At 38.9% G+C, this 17348-nt stretch overlaps 7 protein-coding genes and 1 long non-coding RNA gene across 11 annotated transcripts; 4 read left to right on the top strand and 4 right to left on the bottom strand.

The window, feature by feature from the left end:
- Positions 1-586: 586 nt before the first annotated feature.
- Positions 587-1646, top strand: LOC104762567 (uncharacterized). Its single transcript, XR_763529.3, has 2 exons — positions 587-785; positions 902-1646. It is a non-coding gene; the product is annotated as an uncharacterized LOC104762567 (long non-coding RNA).
- On the bottom strand, positions 1255-2270 carry LOC104762566 (small ribosomal subunit protein eS28z/eS28y-like). The gene is made up of 2 exons (XM_019240418.2): positions 2127-2270; positions 1255-1643 (listed from the first exon to the last, which is right to left on the bottom strand). Exons 1-2 carry the CDS (start codon positions 2228-2230, stop codon positions 1448-1450), a joined length of 300 nt encoding a protein of 99 aa, XP_019095963.1. The 5' UTR covers positions 2231-2270; the 3' UTR covers positions 1255-1447.
- A 134-nt stretch (positions 2271-2404) lies between these two features.
- On the bottom strand, positions 2405-4247 carry LOC104762568 (uncharacterized). Its single transcript, XM_010485883.3, has 3 exons — positions 3385-4247; positions 2906-3151; positions 2405-2672 (listed from the first exon to the last, which is right to left on the bottom strand). Exons 1-3 carry the CDS (start codon positions 4126-4128, stop codon positions 2538-2540), a joined length of 1125 nt encoding a protein of 374 aa, XP_010484185.2. The 5' UTR covers positions 4129-4247; the 3' UTR covers positions 2405-2537.
- Positions 4248-4353: 106 nt separating this feature from the next.
- LOC104762569 (uncharacterized) lies at positions 4354-5739 on the top strand. The gene is made up of 4 exons (XM_087499944.1): positions 4354-4560; positions 4735-4852; positions 5168-5315; positions 5411-5739. Exons 1-4 carry the CDS (start codon positions 4354-4356, stop codon positions 5622-5624), a joined length of 687 nt encoding a protein of 228 aa, XP_087356070.1. The 3' UTR covers positions 5625-5739.
- An 82-nt stretch (positions 5740-5821) lies between these two features.
- On the bottom strand, positions 5822-10312 carry LOC104762570 (protein LNK1). 3 transcript variants are annotated; one of them, XM_010485885.3, is made up of 8 exons: positions 9700-10312; positions 9080-9208; positions 8264-8787; positions 7847-8156; positions 6953-7552; positions 6662-6795; positions 6333-6468; positions 5822-6239 (listed from the first exon to the last, which is right to left on the bottom strand). In XM_010485885.3, the coding sequence occupies exons 2-8, from the start codon at positions 9101-9103 to the stop codon at positions 6138-6140; spliced, it is 1830 nt and encodes a 609-aa protein (XP_010484187.2). In that variant the 5' UTR covers positions 9104-9208; positions 9700-10312; the 3' UTR covers positions 5822-6137. The 3 variants fall into 3 exon arrangements, with proteins under 3 accessions (XP_010484187.2, XP_019095961.2, XP_010484188.2); XM_019240416.2 differs by having other exon boundaries at positions 9080-9205; positions 9700-10005; XM_010485886.3 differs by lacking the exon at positions 9080-9208 and having other exon boundaries at positions 9700-10005.
- On the top strand, positions 10200-11679 carry LOC104762571 (uncharacterized). The gene is made up of 3 exons (XM_010485887.3): positions 10200-10511; positions 11062-11218; positions 11359-11679. The coding sequence occupies exons 1-3, from the start codon at positions 10335-10337 to the stop codon at positions 11478-11480; spliced, it is 456 nt and encodes a 151-aa protein (XP_010484189.1). The 5' UTR covers positions 10200-10334; the 3' UTR covers positions 11481-11679.
- A 1150-nt stretch (positions 11680-12829) lies between these two features.
- LOC104763662 (uncharacterized) lies at positions 12830-14590 on the top strand. Its single transcript, XM_010487007.2, has 2 exons — positions 12830-13761; positions 13907-14590. The coding sequence occupies exons 1-2, from the start codon at positions 12890-12892 to the stop codon at positions 14544-14546; spliced, it is 1512 nt and encodes a 503-aa protein (XP_010485309.2). The 5' UTR covers positions 12830-12889; the 3' UTR covers positions 14547-14590.
- Positions 14542-17268, bottom strand: LOC104762573 (serine/arginine-rich splicing factor SC35). Of its 2 annotated transcripts, XR_015589263.1 has the most exons (9): positions 17075-17268; positions 16885-16963; positions 16682-16761; positions 16524-16590; positions 16128-16268; positions 15739-15933; positions 15380-15653; positions 15179-15297; positions 14542-15000 (listed from the first exon to the last, which is right to left on the bottom strand). XR_015589263.1 is itself a non-coding variant. In XM_087499943.1 (8 exons), exons 1-8 carry the CDS (start codon positions 17148-17150, stop codon positions 15292-15294), a joined length of 918 nt encoding a protein of 305 aa, XP_087356069.1. In that variant the 5' UTR covers positions 17151-17268; the 3' UTR covers positions 15064-15291. The 2 variants fall into 2 exon arrangements, 1 of the variants encoding a protein (XP_087356069.1); XM_087499943.1 differs by lacking the exon at positions 14542-15000 and having other exon boundaries at positions 15064-15297.
- Positions 17269-17348: the final 80 nt, after the last annotated feature.

A 17348-nucleotide genomic window follows, 5' to 3' on the forward strand; every position in this document is an offset into this window, starting at 1 on the left:
TATCAAGAATGAGTGTGGGGCACGTGCCCCACCTCCTTTACACATAGATCCGCCCCTGTGAACAACTTGTACAATACCATAAGCGTCGTGGTATTTACATTTTTTCTCTTCTATTATTGGCTTCTCATGAGCATTGCTGTTTCGACCGTTTGTATTTATTATTTTTTGGGCTCAATTTTGCTACCTCTTGCAACCGAAGCATTGTGGCCCGAACTTGATATATTCTGTTAATTACTATTAAAATCTGAATCTCTTTTTTTCTTTGGATTTTGTTAGATTCTGTTAACAAACCAAATTGTACTTAACCTATTAGACTTTTCAAAATAATTTTTAAAATTTTTTAAGAACCCAAAATTAGGATCTACCATTAGAACATACCATTTTACAGTTTTTTTAAAAAGTTCTTAACTTCATTATTTCTAAATAATATAATTATAAACATACCTAAGATCTTTTTTTAACACTCCACCATTGAACTTGCTCTAATAAGAGTCAAAAGTATCATCAAGTTAATGGTCCTAAGATTGACACTATCCCCTTTTTAACATAACACTACTACCAAGTATGTCATGACTCATAACCACCAATCACCAATTTAGATATTGGAGCTAGCACATCCACAATCTTACACGCTCTTCCAACTTTTCCCAATAAAACAAAGCCCGACGAAGCGGTAACGCCGTACGCCCTGAATCAAGCTGTTGTTGGAAGGTAACCCCCATGTACCATAATACGGATCATTGGAAGTTATGATTATGCAGTGGCGGAGCTAGGAAAACATCAGGGTATGCCAGTCATTCATTTATTTCATTTTACAAAATAGTCAAAACAATCATCAAGTAAAGTCCTAAACTTGACATTGCTCCTTTTAACTCTACCACCCATTCTCTTTCATAACCAGTCTCAGTTTTGCTATTGGAGCTAACTCATCCAGAATCTTACTCACACTCCCCACTTTTTCCTGACAAACAAAGCCGAGGCTGTAACACCCTGAAGGAAGCAAGCTGCCGTTGGAAGGTAACCCATATATATACTCAATGAAAGGTATGAGCATAACACTTAATTCATTTTTTTTTTTTTTACAAAAACACTCATTCATATTGCTAACAACAAATTACGTTCTTTAGAAATTAGATATGAACAATCATTTGACTCACGAATCATATTTATAAAAATCTTAATATTGCTGAATGGTAGGTAATTTAGTTCCTAGTATTCCAAGCTCTTTTCTTTTTTCCTGGATTATTGCTTGACTGACGAAAATAGTAACACACTTTCATTATGTCATAAAGATTGATGCCTAGATTCAAACATTGTCTTAACAAAACCTCAAGTAATTAATTAAAACAAAGCAGCAAAAGTATAAAAATAAACTTGGGACTACAAAGACCAAGAAACAAGACAAGAGACCATGAAAATGTAGGCTTCTGGAAGAGGAGATATGGAATCAACGGAGTCTTCTAGCTTCTCTCTCGGACTCGAGGAGAGTGAGGATATCTCCTTCCCTGACCGGTCCTTTCACGTTCCTCATGATGTAACGGTCTGAATCAGTAAACTTGACTCTAACCTGAGTCACCTGACCACGAGAACCGGTCCTACCCATGACCTTTACGACCACGGCGTGTTTGATCTGAGAATCCATTCTGCATTCACACCAAATGTGGCAATGTCAATATCTTCATATCAATCTCAGCTCAAATCAAAATTATGAAAGAACCAAATGATTAATATTAACTAGGCCAAATAGTTGGATTACGACTAAAGAATACATAATTGTTACTGTTCTACAGATCAAATCACTAAATCAACACAAAAGTCAAGTATTGCAACTAGAATCAATTAACAACACCAGGGATTTAAAAAACTTATCAATAATCTATATTGTTCCTGTGTTCCACAGATCATTACCAACTAAAAGCCTTCTACCAGTACGATCGATCATAGAGCAGCGTGTTAATTTAAAAAATATATGTAGAACGAGCAATCATATATACAAACAACAGGGAGAAATCTAAGAAACTCAAACTCTAAAAACATCACAGAGATGATAGCTTCTAGAAACATGTTCAGAGGACGATCGGGAAGATAGACGATATATTATCAGAGAGACGGAACAACGAACGAACCTGTAGACGGATGCGGCGGAAGCTAAGGTGAAATCGACTCTGCCAAAATAAACCCTAAAATGCTGAAAGATGAGTGATGAATTTATTAGTGGTTTATATAGCATAAATGGGCCAAACCTAACGAGCTAATGTGAACTCGATTGGGCTTTATAAAGCCCATATTTGTATCAGTCTACAATTGTTTTGCCTTAATCCGTGTTGGATCACTCCAATCATTTCGAAGCTGTATTTTATTTTATTTATTTATTTACGTATGATTCTGTTTACTTGGGTCATGATTTGATGGAAATAAACCTAACAAAGCCATGAACATGAATCATTTTAGTTCAATTAGTACTGATATACTGTAATTTAATTATCAGTCATACTAGTATAGGGAAATAGCACGACAGCGAGTTGTGTGTAATGTCCTCATAGACGAAAACCAGTCACGAACCGATTGATTCCAGCAAAATCGGAAACTATCTTCAAATCAGAGAAACAGTCTTTGAGATCATTGGTCATCATGTAATCAACGATCATCTTGCTTTGCTTCTCCCCATTGGTCTGCATCATCATAAACCAGTAGGATCAATCATTCATGGTGGACGTGATATATCATGACTAACATATGCAAACACCATCGAATCAAGTGAACATATAAAGAAAATTGAGTAATTGACCAATCAATCTTTTTAATTTTTCAAGCAGCAATCTTAATCATTTTCCTATACTAACTTCGGTTGTTCTATCATCACAGAGAGAAACATATGAAAGAGAGTGAAAAGAAAGGCAGGTACCTCGAAAACGAAAAAGCCACCGGGTTTAAGCATCCGAGAAGCCCCATGACAGAGATGGAGAAGACTATCGGTTCCATCGATACCACCATCCAATGCAAGTTTTGGTTCGTGTCTACCAACTTCAGCTTGTAGGCCTGGAATGTCATCACTTGGTATGTATGGTGGATTACTCACAAGCCCTACAAGTTGTCCCTCTAGATCTTTCAAAGGCTCAAACCAAGATCCTTTCCTCACCTCAACCATCCCCTGGATTAGTCAGATTTTATCACAATGATGAGAAGACACTAAAGCTGAGTCTTTTAAGGTCTCAAAAACATGATCTCTTAGATAGATATATGAAATTTAATCGCCTCTATGAGAACAAATCAAATTGAAGAATGTTGCAGGAAACTACCAAAAGCTTCAAATCCATTACAATTTTGATTTTGAACGATCTCAATTCCATGAACACAATAGGTTTAACATGAGAATCGACTAACCTGAAGGTTGTATCTCTGCACATTGTGGACAGCGACGGCGATCGCCACCGGACTAAGATCTGTAGCTATAACTCTCCCATGGCTTCCCAAAACTTTAGCAATGCCGATCGCAATAGCACCGCTTCCTGTCCCGAGATCAGCCCAACAACCTTTCTTAAACCGTCCATCTCTCGTTACAAGCTCCTCCACCATATCAACGATCAGTTCCGTCTCCGGTCTCGGAATTAAAACCCCTTCTTCGACGCACAACACCAAATCTCTCCAGTGCTCGCATCCGACGACGTATTGAAACGGCCGACGCTTCTCAATCCTCTGTCTCCATAAATCGTAAAGCTCTTCCAACGACGCTCTCAATTTCACATTCTTCTCGCCGTCGTCCGCGATTTCACTTCTGTGAAGAATCACCAAAGTATCGTCTTCGATCGAGTCTTCGATCAGCCATTTCAGTTCACGGTGGAGTATAACAGAGTCAAGGCTATCTTCAGAATTAGTCGAAGATTCCTCTACGGAGGTGGCAAGATCTTTCGCCCAATCGTGCCATTTCCAAACATCCGATAGACAAGTTGCGTGAGACGGCGTTCTAAGGAACAGTGGAGTCTTGGGAGTTATACTGAGGAGAGAATTAGATACCGGTGCAGTTCTAGCCTCGTATTGCGGTAGCTCTCTCGCCGGAGAAGATGAGCAAAAAGGTTTAGCGGCAGAGAGCAGAGGAGTAAACCGTAAGCTCGGTAAGATTCTTATCATTTTCAAGGTTTTTTCGCCGCACCAACAGACCAAATCGGTTTATAAATATTTCCAGCTAAACCGGATAATCCGGTTTAACAAACAGACTTTAATTCCGGTTTGGTTCAGCCGGGTAATGGGGGAACCGAGAGGATTGATTTGATCTTAAGGGGCTAAAAGCATAAATTAACAAAAGTTAGTTGTTTGCGGCGAGAGATCGGAGGAGGAGGAACTTTGGAAGAGAAGATGAGCTTGACGCTGCTTCAAGGCTACTCTTCTGCGGAAGAAGATGAAGCAGAAGAGAGAACTATTGGGGATTACGAGAACTCCGACGAAGATGAGGGAAATAATGGTGTTCGGAGATATGAATCGTCGTCTGTGTTCGATTTCTCCGCTTCTGCCTCCTCCGCTAAAGACTCCGGCCTTCCTTCAGCTAACGACATTTTCTCTCAGGTCTTTGATCTTTCTTATTACTCCCCCCCCCCCACAATTTCATCGTTTCCTAGATTAAGTTAGGTTTGGGATTTGAGCATCAGGAGAGATCTTGTGATAGTGAAAACCCTTGTTAGGGTTCCTTGGAATTGGAAGTTCTAGTATATCAATTTATTGGTTAATTGAATTTTGCAGATTTCGGGGCCACCGGAGTTTCTGAACAACCGCACAGAAGCGGATGCAGAAGCTTCTGCTAGAGATGCAGAGCATGCAAAGCGTATTAATCGCAAAAAGAAGAAAGTTAAACCAAAAGGTAACAACAAAACTTGCTTATGCATCCTTGTAATTTGAAAAGGTTTGTATTTTGATGATATTTATTTAAGTGTTCACATTCCTTAGCTTTAAAGTTCACAAGATTACATGTTGGTGGTAACTAGAATATATAGATGTGAAATTTGGATTTAGCTCTAGAAGATTGTTTTGGTAGTTCAAGCATAAACATTGTGAAAGAAGAAACTAGGCACTTTGTTTTGTAAGCTCTATCTAATCCGGTTTCGCAGTTCTGTTTATGGAACTGTTGTATTCTCTCTATCTAAGCACTGATGGTTTTGGAGTATTGGCCTGTTAGGTGTTGTCATGGAAGCAAAACCACAACTAGTAGGAATTCATGAGAGAGTAAGAAACGATATCGATGCACCACCATCTTCAGTGAGTGGTGAAAAGCGGATATCTACTGCAACCATTCCTAACGCAGAAGAATCTGCAGATCTCTTGAGGTATGAATAAATCTTGGTCTCTTCTTCATTCTTTGTTTATGTTTAAATTTGCAAAAGTGTTTCAGCTTAATTAGGATTTCTATTGATGTGTTCAGGATGTGTCTGCAATGCGGTGTACCAAAAACATATACAAGCGCAAGAGGTATTGTATGCCCGATTTGTGGTGACCGGCCATTACCAGACTTAGACGCCAAGAAGAAAGGATCTACGATCAAAGATAAAGAGAAGAGCAAAAGAATGAGAGGACAATCCTCTCATGCTTCTTGGAAAAGCGAAACCGAGATGCAGCTTAGACAAACTTTTGATTAGAATGTTTCAAAAAACTTTTCTTTCTCCTTTTGAGACATTGTACCATCCAAATTCTGTAACGTTGCTTGCGACACAAAGTTTTAATCTTACCTACACAATAAATGTGATTGGCATCCTGCATCCAGGTAATACATGGATAACGTCAAAAGTTGGAACCCTAAATTTATTAGTAATTTATATCATAAAAAGGAGCAGAATTGGTAACACAGCAGAATATTTCATGGCATTACAAAAAAAACTGACATCTTTATCTACAGAATTGCTGTCTCTGTTTCTTCCCCTACTTAACAATTTGAACATATTACAAAGGCAAAGTACATATCTCAAAGACCCGGTTCGAACCGATTCCCAACACTTAAATACAACTGTGTTACATCCATGATTCTAATGAAAGAAGCAGTCAGGATTTTGGTAACTAGCCCGAGCAATTTCGCTTAGCCAAAATCGAGATTAATGTTAACAATCATATCTCGAATGCTTCAGCAGTGAAAGAGCCAGTTTTTGTCGACATCATTAGTTGTTGTCATTTGTTACAACTTCTGCTTCTGGTCTACGTTCTGGAGTTTCCTCTTGTTTCTCTATCCTCAGGCTTGGACTACTATTGGGCTGAGGAATCTGTGGAGATTATGATGGCGAAAAATGAGATTCTGTGCAACACAGTTTGCAAGTTAAATGGCTGTGTGAGATGTAAGGGTCTGTTTAATTTACCATTGGATGAGATTTATATGAGAGAACATCATTATCTGATGAAAGGGATGAGTCTGAGGGCCTGTGAAACAGCAAATGAGCTATGGATCGGTCTATCGGATTTGTATCAGTTTCGATATCCATAAATCCCGCATACCTGGATGAGACCAAATACAGAGATCAAAGATTAGAATCTACAAGAAATGAAGGATGAGTTCAAGTACCCAAGTGCAAGTTTCTAAAGAAGAGCTTTATTAAATCTGTCCAAGACTTGAGCCTAACCCTATATAAAGTTAGACGTTAAGATTCTTTCTTAGCAACAGGACATAAGGATGCAGGGTGGTGCTTACTTGTCTGTTTCACCAGTCACGAGATGCGACCCTGCGCCTGTGTCCTGTCTGTTTCGACCATTATGTCTCTGCTCCGCACTTTTTGCCAATCGGTATAAGCTGTCTCTTATGCAAAGCTTTGTTCTAACATCCAACTGGAGCAAGCAGGTGTACATCAACCAAGTTAAAAAATGTAAGATAAATACACTTTGATATCAATCACAAAGGAACAGCAAAGTTTTTACCGATCACCTACAGAACTCGCAGTATATCTTTTCCTTATATCATCTATTATCTATTGACAAGTTGTACCTGTTCTATAACTCTTTGCAGCTGCCGAAAACTTGTTGCTTCCAGTGAAATATCATCCACAACAGAGCTAACACAAGAACTTCCCTGCATGTTAGATGTTTCCGATTCAGCTGCAGTTTTTTTGTGGTCGTTCTCAAGCCCAATCTTCTGGATAGGAGCAGCATCAGGAAACACCATGGGGTTTTTCTTACTACTCTTCCTGGTACTAGCAGCAAAAGAAGGACGCATATCTTGCCCGGGCTGCAAGCTAACTCTCGTTTCGAATCCCCTCCTACAGCGATCATCAACAGCTTGACCTTGTATGCTCTCGACAGATTGTGCCTGATTTGATGTGTACGACTCATTTGAAGCAGAGGAAGTGTTGGCGTTTTTCTCGGATTTGATACCAGATTTACTTTCACATGCTGAAACTTGATCGGAAGGCTGCTCACAGTGGACATGTGAGAATAGAACTCCTCGCTGTTGGAATTCGGAGGGAGGGTAATACTGATTTGTGTCCATTATTTCCCTGGAAATACCACTATTCTGTAAAGTAGAACTGTTCTCCGAAAACCCATGCAAATGATTAAGATGATCAATCTGCTTCTTCTCAAAATTTGCCTGTAAAACAAAAAGTGGAACATATGAAATTGCAGTAACTATATCAAGACTTCAACATTGAGAAATATTTATCTAAAGGAATATTCACTAGCCGTAAAAGAAACCATTAACCACGATCGACGGAAAACTGTAAAAATCAACATATTCATATCTAAAGGACTAATTGAGCCTGAGGATACGAAAGCAATGTACGCCAAAGATGCAGTAAGTAGCCAAAGACAAAGCCATCATAGAGGCAATATCACATCTAATTAGTGGTTGCATGTGCCTTGCAAGGCGTAAAAATTGACTAACCTCTACATCGAGCATCAATATATCCATCTTTTGCGAACTCGTATCAGATACATTTTCTGATGATTTTCCTTGAGCTGAATAGCCCGCAACAGTATATACATACTCATCTTCCAAAGTATGGTTGGAGTCACTATTGTTCAAAAAGTCTTCAACCCGCAACATAGGGGTTCTTTGACTTTCCAACATTTTGTCTGGTTTTGGATCATCTGTCATCGCACCTTCTGTCTCCTCATTTGGCTGAGCAGAAGAAAACCAGCCCAAGTCATCTTCATTATTAAGACTATTCAAGCCGAAAGTTGAATCACAACTCCTGCAAGGTCCAAGATAAGTGTAAGCTAATTACAATGATAACATGTTTCTCCTATAAGCGATGAGCCCCCAATGTGTGATTCTAAATGAGAATATCTTAAGTTTTACCTAAGCATGTTGTCCACATCCTCAAAATTTCCTATGTCATCCCAGCCATAGAAAAGATCATTGCTTTCTTTGTCTCCATTGTCGAAAAAATTGAGATTATTTTCAGCATTTGGAATATTGTTGAGGGAATAATTATACGCTCCATCATGTGTTGTAGCGGAATTGTCACACAACATAGGATCTGCAGTGGAGAAGTTTTCAACCACATCTGCGTTGCCACCAGTGAAACCATGATCTGAAATGTTTGCATCCTCCAATGTCATATCCTGAACATCTTTGCCTGACACCGTAGAGGCACCACTGTTTTTATTAGGCCATGAATTTCTTCCTAACATATCGCCCTCTCTCTTGATAAAAGTATTACTCTTTAAACGGTTTGTTCCGCTACCCATATCTTCATTTCTTCGTTTCTTCCTGCTACTTACTAGAACTGGAAACTGACCTCCATCCTCATACGCCGAGTCTGGCACTATACCATCATCGTTCCCATGCAATTCATTCGGAAAATAGTCATCATCATCTAGCTGAAAAAAAGAAAAAAAGGAAAAAAACTTCAGCTACGAATTAACACTAGCAAGTTGAAGAAAAAAAAAGCTAAGGAAGCATCAAACTAGCTAATATAAGTTAGAAACCCCAAACCTAATACACATCCAAGTGATAGCGATAACAAGAAGTAAAATATGAGATGGCAGAATTGCCCCACAGCATTTTGACAGTGAGAAATTCACAACAGTAATTTCCACAGGAACAAACGAGAAGAGCAAACAAGAAAAGTCTCATAGAGGTAACTGGTCATATCAATGTGACTCAACTCACCTCATCAATGTAAAAGCCCGACATTCCTCCCAACTTCAAGACTCTTTAATCACCACTAAAACCATGCCCATTATCCCGAAAAAGTCATCTCTATTGCAAAACGTGTAACTCCAACTACTAGTACAGCTTCTGGATAAGAAACATAAGATATTAAACAGCTGGAAGAAAGTTCCAATAACAGAGACACTGAACCCAGCACAACTGAAAACTTAATCTTTCTTATCCAGAATCAAAACCCATTCAAATCCTAAACAAATGGTAATCCAAACCCCTACAATCTAAACCCATCCTTTCCGAAAATTCATAATTCCAAAAGGCTTACTCAACCAGAGACCGATCCTCACATCTACCGGTTCCCGTTTCACTTCTACTAAGATTCATCCATTTCTGTGTTCGTAAAATCGAGTTAACCTATCATCATTACAGCTAAAACCCCACTTAAATGACGCATTAAATGAGACTAAATGCAAAAAAAAAGGAACAATCAAATCTGAGAAATCCTCAGCTCAGCTTGCTTTCTGCTGCTACTCAATCAAACCAGGATATTTAAAAGTCAAATTCAATCGAAAATAGATTCCACATCAAACGTAAGAAATGAACCCTAAAAGTCTCAAGCTCACCTGTGAGAACAGATTCTTCCACTAGCAAGCAAACTCCAGAAAAAAACTTATACAAAATAATTTACCAACAACACAGAAAGAATCAGCAGATCCCTAGCGACTGTATCGAAGCTAGATCGAAAAAAAAACCTCAAGAAACTTTTGTTATTAGTACTTTCTAGAGATGTTCGGCAGATGAAGAAGATGAAGGCTTCCTAATTTTTTTTGTAATTTTTAATTTTTTAAAAATTATTTAATTATTTGTTTTTGTTTTTCGGGAGAATCAAAAGACAAGTGACCATGATACCGACACGTGTCGACGCAATCAAAAGGTTTAACGGGCTGGTGTGTTTTAATATCAGAACTTGTGGACGAGAGAGCAGCGTGAGATCCTATCAGTTCCAGTCTTATTATTGGTACACGTCATTAAGTATGTTCTCGAAACTGGACACGCCTCGTCATCTTATTGGCTTAGGTTTTATCAACCCCTTCGTAATGGGCCATGCTGTTAAAAAAAAAACGACTAAGCCAATATGGGCCGAAGAAAGCCCAAAAAATATTGTAGTTGTTTTCCAATCGATCTGTGCGAGTCAAGTTTTTGATTTGCCGGCGAAATATTCTCCGGGAGAGAGATCTTTTTGATCTTGTTCTTCCCGATGGAGGAGCAGATCGGAGGGAGCGATGAGAGGTGGAAAGGATCGTTGGAGAATATAACGGAGATGGCATCTAATCTCGATTCTCTTCAGAAACTTCTTCTTAAGAAAGCAGTCTTCGTCGAGGAAGACACTTTCTCTAGAGCCTCTCTCGTCTCCGAACAAGCCCGAACAATCAAGGTCCGCTTCTTCCTTTTTCCGGTGATTAATTTCGAGTTTATTGAGGTTGATTGGCTGAATTTTGATGATTGCTTCGGCGATTCGTGGATTTGATAGTTCGATCGCCCTTAGTTAGGTTTAGTTCTACTCTACCTCAATGTGATAGTGTGAATTTGGAATTGCATTGGATGGTGAGTTTTGGAACTTATTAGTAGTATTGTGTTGTTTTGGTAAAACTGGAGCTCAGATATTTAGAAGCTTGATCAACCTGATCTCCTGGTCACTATAGTCACTTTTTGGATCAGTAATTATGACATTTTTGATGTATATTTCTGGATTTTTTGGAAAGAAGATTTAGCTTTTAGTTTGATTTTTTCGATCTTTTGCTAGTTGAAATAATCACCAGATCCTGAAAGGCTGAACCTTTAGGTTATCCAAGTGAAATTATGGTTGCCTTGTGTATTAAAAACCAGGTTTTTCATGTTGTGTAAGCAGAAAAGACTGTGTTACATGTTTAAAGATAAGTGATAGTTTCAGATTTTCTTTACTCTGTTCACTGTTTTTGTTTTAGGTTCTTGAGCAAAGGGTACAAACACTAGAAAGAGAACTAGATGCTGCCATTACAGCTGCTGCTCATGCTCGGTCAGAGAAACGCCAAGCTGAGTCTTCTCAAAAGGCCGCTGAATCACGTGCTCTAGAGGTCACAAAAGAGCTAGAGAACACCACAAGTATGTTACTTATAACCTCACTCACTTACAACTCTTTTTGATTAATCCGCTTCTTGGTTCCATGCACGTTTATATGCGTTTCATATTCTCCAGTTTGATGAAAGCGAGACATATGTTTGTTTTGTAACTCATGTTTTCAGAGGTTTTCAAGCTGCATATGGAAGAACTTCGAGGAATGCAAGAACAGATCTCTAAGCGCGATAACGAGATTAAACTCTTGGAAGCTATAATCCAAACGCTCGGCGGCAAAGAGCGGTTGTGAATGGATGATGATGATGATAAATTGATGATGCTTTTGTTTCACTTGTAAAGTTTTGTACTTGTGAGTTTGTTCTGTATTACATTTTCTGTAAGCTGAGTCTTCTTGCCTTAATTTTACTTGGGCCTAATGTGAACCGATGCCAAAATGTGTGGTTTCACACGTATGCATATAGTGCTGCGATGCCAGCCAGATTCAGAAACGCGCATCTCCAGACGTGTGGTGCAAGAAACTGCGTTAAATATGACAGCTGAAGAAGCAATTTCGCATCTAACTAATTTCACAAAAAGAGAATAAAAGCAACGAAAGAGGATTATGACCAAATTAGAAAGTAGTGATGGTTCATGCTTTTTAGCGTGTGGGTGTCTCTCTAGCTTATCTAATCTTATCTCATTTTGTGGAAACTCATGTAGATATATCTAATTTCGTTTCTTTACTAAATTCAGTAAAGATATACTACCAATGAAGGAAGTTTTGATTAATCATTAAATTTTTAATTTTAATTTTAAAGGGCTCGATTAAGTAATGTAAGAAAGATGGGGATTGTATCTAAAAACTATCACCGTGTAGATGACTAGATAGGGGTGAACCAAAGAAATACGTAAAGTAAAAAAATTAATGCAAAGGGCCATTGTTGTTTACTTCACGCTGCGAAAGTGGTAAAAAAGAATCTATGGCTAATAATTGTTTTCTTACAAATTTTCTTTGTATATTTTGGATAAAAGCAAGAACATAAACCCTTTCTGATTATGACAAAGAATCTGAATTTCATTTTACTGTTACTAGTCAACTATTGTCAATTTTCATGCATATCATAGCACAGTAAACCATCTCTATCATACCAATTAAGGAGAACTCAATCAAATTTCCGATATACAAAAAAAAAATAAAAAAAATAGTAATTATGTAACTTTAAATATATTTAAGTTGCATGATTACAAAAATATAATATATAAAAATAATTTAATGTTAGTTTTTTTTCCATAATCTTCAACATTTTCATCAGTAATAATCGAAATTAGCAATTAACAGAAGTAAATGAAATTAGCATTCAACTTATGGTAAAATTAAATATCACTAATTAGCCCCAAGATATAGATGATATTTTCACAAAATTATATTTCTATTGTGGTGAATAATTTTGATGATCATTCACTATGAGTATATCCAAACCCTTCATCGATGAAAAATATAAGTATATTCCCACGAAATTGCCAAGTTTATTATTCCACTTTTAGCTAATTTCAAGCTTATCACTTCATATTTCTTTTTGCTAAATCCTGCACATAATTCATTGTTCATGGCCCCCATTAACGTACAGATGTAGTATAACGTACACGGTGCATCTATATATACGTGTATACGCAGACAAAACTCAAACACAACCACATTAATCAAAAAAAAAAAAAAAAATGATGTCCGAGGAGTTTCCTGATGTATTCACTTGGATACAAAACATCCCACAGATCACTCATTGGCGCACAACTTCTCTTTACTTTTGCATTTGCCCTTCCACTTCTGATTTTCCGAATTCGACCCTAAACCTCATAGCACAAAAGAACCCTAACCCTACACTTCTCACTTTATCCATCATCGTCCAATCCAATAATCATTCTCCTTTGTATCTTTGGACCACTGAACAAGAGCTCAACGTCAAACCAAACTCACCAAACCCTTTCGATGAACAAACAATCATCTCTCTTCTCTTCAATTTCGTCGAATCTGTCTTAACTTATACATCTAATAGTTCTAACTATTCGACGATCAAAATCCCTAACCCTGGTTCATCGAAGATCGACCGTCTCAAAGACATATTCAACGCCGTGATTCTCACTCTCTCGTTCGTCGTCTGCGTCTACGAAGCTCCTTTGTATCTCCGTGAAAATTGCCTCAATACCCTCAAGAACCATTTGGTTACTTGTCATGTAAGGCAAGCGGTGATATCTCTGATGAAGCTTCTAGGGTCTAATTTGGAAGAGCAATGGATGAGAACGGTGAATCTAGCGTTTACAAATTGGATCATTGAGCAGCGTCGTTGTCAGTCCACCAAGAACACAACGACTCCTTTGTTCTCTTACGCTGTTTCGGCTTATGGATTGTGGAAAGTGCAGTTGTACTGTCCCGTTGAAGCCATGGAAGTAGAGAGATCGAGCAATCCAATGGCTGATTCGAGATTGTTGTTCTCTCTCAAGTTTAATCAGCTTGAAGGTGTGATGCAATTCAATCACAAAGTTATAGTTAGAGACAAGTGGATCGATGTGATCGTGAAGATAGACAACATCAGGTACCCCATATGTACAAAGACTCTGGTTTTGATAAAATGGCCACTTCTAATTTTCTTGTAAAACATGATTTTGACTGTAATTACCAAGAGTAAGATTATAGGTATTTTTGGCTATCAATTATCAATTCATAACTAATGGATGCAGATACGATGTAATAAAACTTGTAAATGAGAAACTGATGTCGAGAAGAGGAGCAGGTGAGCACGAAAAGCATTTCCCATCAAGGATCTCTCTGCAACTAACTCCAACTCTCCAAACCGATTTCATAAGCGTGTCGGTCAGCAAATCATCAAACAACCCGGGACGAGAGTTTGAAGTCGAGAGATCTATCGAAGGCTCCTTCGACCCACCAAACTCCCTAGGCCTAAGGGTCGCTGGACGAGAAGCCTCGACCATGACAATGACCCCATGGAAGTTCGAGCAATCTGTGCTCGGCTACACAGCTAATCTAAACTGGATCTTGTATGATAGCAGTGTTGGTGGAAGAGAGGTTTTCTCAACAAAACCATCACGGTTTTCGATAATGAGCCCGAGGTCTTGGTTCAAAGATCGGTATGCAAGGGCGTATCGGTCATTTACGAGAAGAGGAGGAGTGATATTTGCAGGGGATGAGTATGGAGAGACGGTGGTGTGGAAGATTGGGAAAGGAGCATTGGGAAGAAGAATGGAGTGGGAGATTAAAGGGTTTATTTGGTTGACTTATTGGCCAAATAAGTATAAGACTTTTTACCATGAGACTCGAAGATTAGAATTTACACAGCTTCTTAATCTCACCATTGCTTAACCAAAAACAAGAACATATTATATATTACTTCTTTGTGATCTCAACTTTCTACCTTAGTATACTATAGACAGACCAAAACAAACTCAATAGTAAGTTCAGACCAAAACAAACTCAATAGTAAGTTAGTTCTTCACTTCTTAGTGATCTCGTCGTTGTATTAGTTACTTCTGATAAGACTCTTAAACAGAAGAGAGACAGAGATAAGTGAAACTCAACTGCACTTAGATTGAACACTCAACGAACCGGGCCCTTCTAAGGATGGGGCAACAAGTTAGAGACAGAAAGATGCTACTATGTATGGAAAAGGGAGTTTCAGCAGAATGCTGTGACCAGCATCGATCATCTACGGTTTCATAAACAGCATCGAGCATCTACAGTTTCATAAACAGCATCAACAGCTACAATCTCAACATGGTTGTGCCATCTTCCCAGTCAATTCTTTTCTCGAACCAGACTAGAAAAATTCAAGACAAGCCATGGAATAGAGTTAGCATGCTGTGAATTCCAAACCGAAGAAGATTTAAACAAACCAGTCTAAAAGGCCTGTTCAGACACTTAATAATCCTTGCACATAACTAAACCCGAAAGATAACAAGAAACAAAGATACAGTCAGTAGTTTAAGGGCACCTACAGAAAGCAAGTAATACTACAGAGGGTAGACGTTCCAGTGCTTGACGATGAAACATCATCAATACAAGCAAACATGTTTTTCATACATCATGTCTTCTTCACAAGTGGCTGCTATCATTCCTGCAAAAAAAATGTAAACAAGCACAATTCAGACATCAAGTTATTTGTACACATCTAAAGCAATGTGCTTTTTGTAACCCACCGAAGCATAAGGAGATTGGCTTCGAGAAGCAGCAGCAGCTTTGCCCCGGGGAGAAGGGCTACCAGGAGATGGGGATCTCTCATTGCTACGCCTTTCAGGAGAAATCTCTTTAGACGGAGAGGCCTTTTGCAAAGAAGGGCTTCTTGGGCTGAGGCTGCGACGAGGAGATGGAGACCTCTCATAGCTACGCTTATCAGGAGAAACTTCTCTAGAAGGAGAGGCTTTTTGTGGGGAGGAACTTCTAGGGCTGAGGCTGCGGCGAGCAGGAGATGCACTGCATGTCAAAAAGTTGAAATCAGGATAATTTTTACATAGTACTGTGGGCAACAACATGAAAAGAGGTTCACAATGGAAGAAACCTCAAGGAGCGACTGTGACTGCGGCTCTCATTGTCATAGCGGCCTCTGACTCTGCGTTTGTCATCTGGGCTGGCACTACGAGACCTACTGCGCCGACGATGATCTCTATCTTTCTCCTGATGTCTTTCACGCCTCTCATAGCTTCGGCTCCTGCTCCTCTTCCGGTAGTCTTTTTCCCTATAATCATCTCTGGACCTGGATGTTAAGTAACTCGATTAGAGATTTAATCAAACAATGGTTCTTGGTCTGAGATGAAATACTTTGATGAATCAAGTAACAAAAGCTAGTTGAGTAAATAGCATCACCATTAACTCTCTGTGGTTCACCTCCTCATCAAAAGAATTCAGATTAAAGAACAAACCTCATTCAGATTAAAGAAGAAACTTTACCTCCTCCGAGGACTGCGGCTTCTTCTAGGACTGCGGCGTCTAGACGGGCTACGGCTCCTCCGAGGACTACGACTCCTCCTAGGACTACGGCTCCTTGACCTTCGTGACTTTGGTGGTGGTTCCACAACTCTTCCTTTGGAACTGACACAATCAATACAAACTAATCAAAATACAACAACAGATGCATCTTTTACTTCAGAGAGGTTCCAATTCCTCAAACTACGGAAATGGTCTCTCGAGAGGAAACATTCATAGTGAACTCCCGTAAATCAAGAGTAACTAGCATATAAGATTATAGGTAAAAATCTTTCTAGTTTCTACAAGTATACCGCAATAAAAACAGCAAGTAAAACAAGAAACTTGACTCAATCATTGCCAAAGAGAGAAGAAGCTTACATCTTCTCAGCATTAGGGCCATATTTCGCAAACTGAACAGTTATTTCCCGGCCATCAACAACTCTTCCTGAAACAAAAAGTCATGTTAAATCCAGCCACCTAATAGCATAAAACTCATATAACAACAAACAAAGAATACAAAGATTTGGATAAGTTACCATCAAGCCTTTCCACTGCTTTGTGAGCTTCATCTTTATACTTGTACCGAACAAACGCAAAACCACGAGAATCACCAGTCCTAAACAAAATTAACACATACAATAAGCATCCGTTTCAAAACTCGAACTGATTAATTCAATATAATCAGAAACAAAGAAACCCTAATTTCTCAGAAAGAAGAGAGAAGAGAAGAAATCGGAACCTTCGATCTCTGGGGATAAAGACATCAACGACCTTGCCATACTTTGCGAATAGAGGATAGAGATCATCCGCAGTCGTACCTACACATAAAAAAGAACAAACCCTAACCTCTTTAGAAACCCAGTTCGTTCACAAGTGACCATCAACATATATTGTAACGAGGTTGAGAGAAAGAGGGATTGAGCGATTACGGAAAGTGATGTTAAGGACGAGGAGTGAGTAGGTGTCACTGATATCCGGTGGACCTGACCTCCCGAAGTGCGACATGGTTTTCCCGCCGGCGGAGTGAGAAAGAGCGAGAGAAGAAGAGCGACAAGTGAAAAAAATTAGGTTAAAAAAATGGAATCTACTCAATACGAGGGGGACTTTTTAATTTGCCCCTTACGATATTGTTAATTACATTTTCACCCTTAAGGAGCGTTACAAATCGAACCGGATGGTACCGACTTCTCATTCGTACCGGTT

Source organism: Camelina sativa, chromosome 18 (genome assembly GCF_030686135.1).
Source record: "Camelina sativa cultivar CO46 ecotype springtype chromosome 18, ASM3068613v1".
Taxonomy (NCBI): domain Eukaryota; kingdom Viridiplantae; phylum Streptophyta; class Magnoliopsida; order Brassicales; family Brassicaceae; genus Camelina; species Camelina sativa.

Bases quoted from the DNA above. Each gene is read 5' to 3' on its own strand.
- LOC104762566 (XM_019240418.2), bottom strand. From the start codon at position 2,230: ATGCTATATAAACCACTAATAAATTCATCACTCATCTTTCAGCATTTT. The intron at 1,644-2,126 runs GTTCGTTCGTTG...GTGTGAATGCAG, and splicing joins TCCGCCGCATCCGTCTACAG to AATGGATTCTCAGATCAAAC.
- LOC104762571 (XM_010485887.3), top strand. From the start codon at position 10,335: ATGGAGGAGCAGATCGGAGGGAGCGATGAGAGGTGGAAAGGATCGTTG. The intron at 10,512-11,061 runs GTCCGCTTCTTC...TTTTTGTTTTAG, and splicing joins AACAAGCCCGAACAATCAAG to GTTCTTGAGCAAAGGGTACA. The intron at 11,219-11,358 runs GTATGTTACTTA...TCATGTTTTCAG, and splicing joins AGAGCTAGAGAACACCACAA to AGGTTTTCAAGCTGCATATG.
- LOC104762573 (XM_087499943.1), bottom strand. From the start codon at position 17,150: ATGTCGCACTTCGGGAGGTCAGGTCCACCGGATATCAGTGACACCTAC. The intron at 16,269-16,523 runs GTAAGCTTCTTC...TGATTGTGTCAG, and splicing joins GGCCCTAATGCTGAGAAGAT to TTCCAAAGGAAGAGTTGTGG. The intron at 15,654-15,738 runs GTTTCTTCCATT...TTTGACATGCAG, and splicing joins AGTCACAGTCGCTCCTTGAG to TGCATCTCCTGCTCGCCGCA.
- LOC104762569 (XM_087499944.1), top strand. From the start codon at position 4,354: ATGAGCTTGACGCTGCTTCAAGGCTACTCTTCTGCGGAAGAAGATGAA. The intron at 4,561-4,734 runs GTCTTTGATCTT...TGAATTTTGCAG, and splicing joins CTAACGACATTTTCTCTCAG to ATTTCGGGGCCACCGGAGTT. The intron at 4,853-5,167 runs GTAACAACAAAA...TTGGCCTGTTAG, and splicing joins GAAGAAAGTTAAACCAAAAG to GTGTTGTCATGGAAGCAAAA.
- LOC104762570 (XM_010485885.3), bottom strand. From the start codon at position 9,103: ATGTCGGGCTTTTACATTGATGAG. The intron at 8,157-8,263 runs GTAAAACTTAAG...TGGACCTTGCAG, and splicing joins GATGTGGACAACATGCTTAG to GAGTTGTGATTCAACTTTCG. The intron at 6,240-6,332 runs GTAAATTAAACA...TAATCTCCACAG, and splicing joins CATATAAATCTCATCCAATG to ATTCCTCAGCCCAATAGTAG.
- LOC104763662 (XM_010487007.2), top strand. From the start codon at position 12,890: ATGATGTCCGAGGAGTTTCCTGATGTATTCACTTGGATACAAAACATC. The intron at 13,762-13,906 runs GTACCCCATATG...TAATGGATGCAG, and splicing joins GTGAAGATAGACAACATCAG to ATACGATGTAATAAAACTTG.
- LOC104762568 (XM_010485883.3), bottom strand. From the start codon at position 4,128: ATGATAAGAATCTTACCGAGCTTACGGTTTACTCCTCTGCTCTCTGCC. The intron at 3,152-3,384 runs GTTAGTCGATTC...TGACTAATCCAG, and splicing joins TGCAGAGATACAACCTTCAG to GGGATGGTTGAGGTGAGGAA. The intron at 2,673-2,905 runs GTACCTGCCTTT...ATGATGATGCAG, and splicing joins GTGGCTTTTTCGTTTTCGAG to ACCAATGGGGAGAAGCAAAG.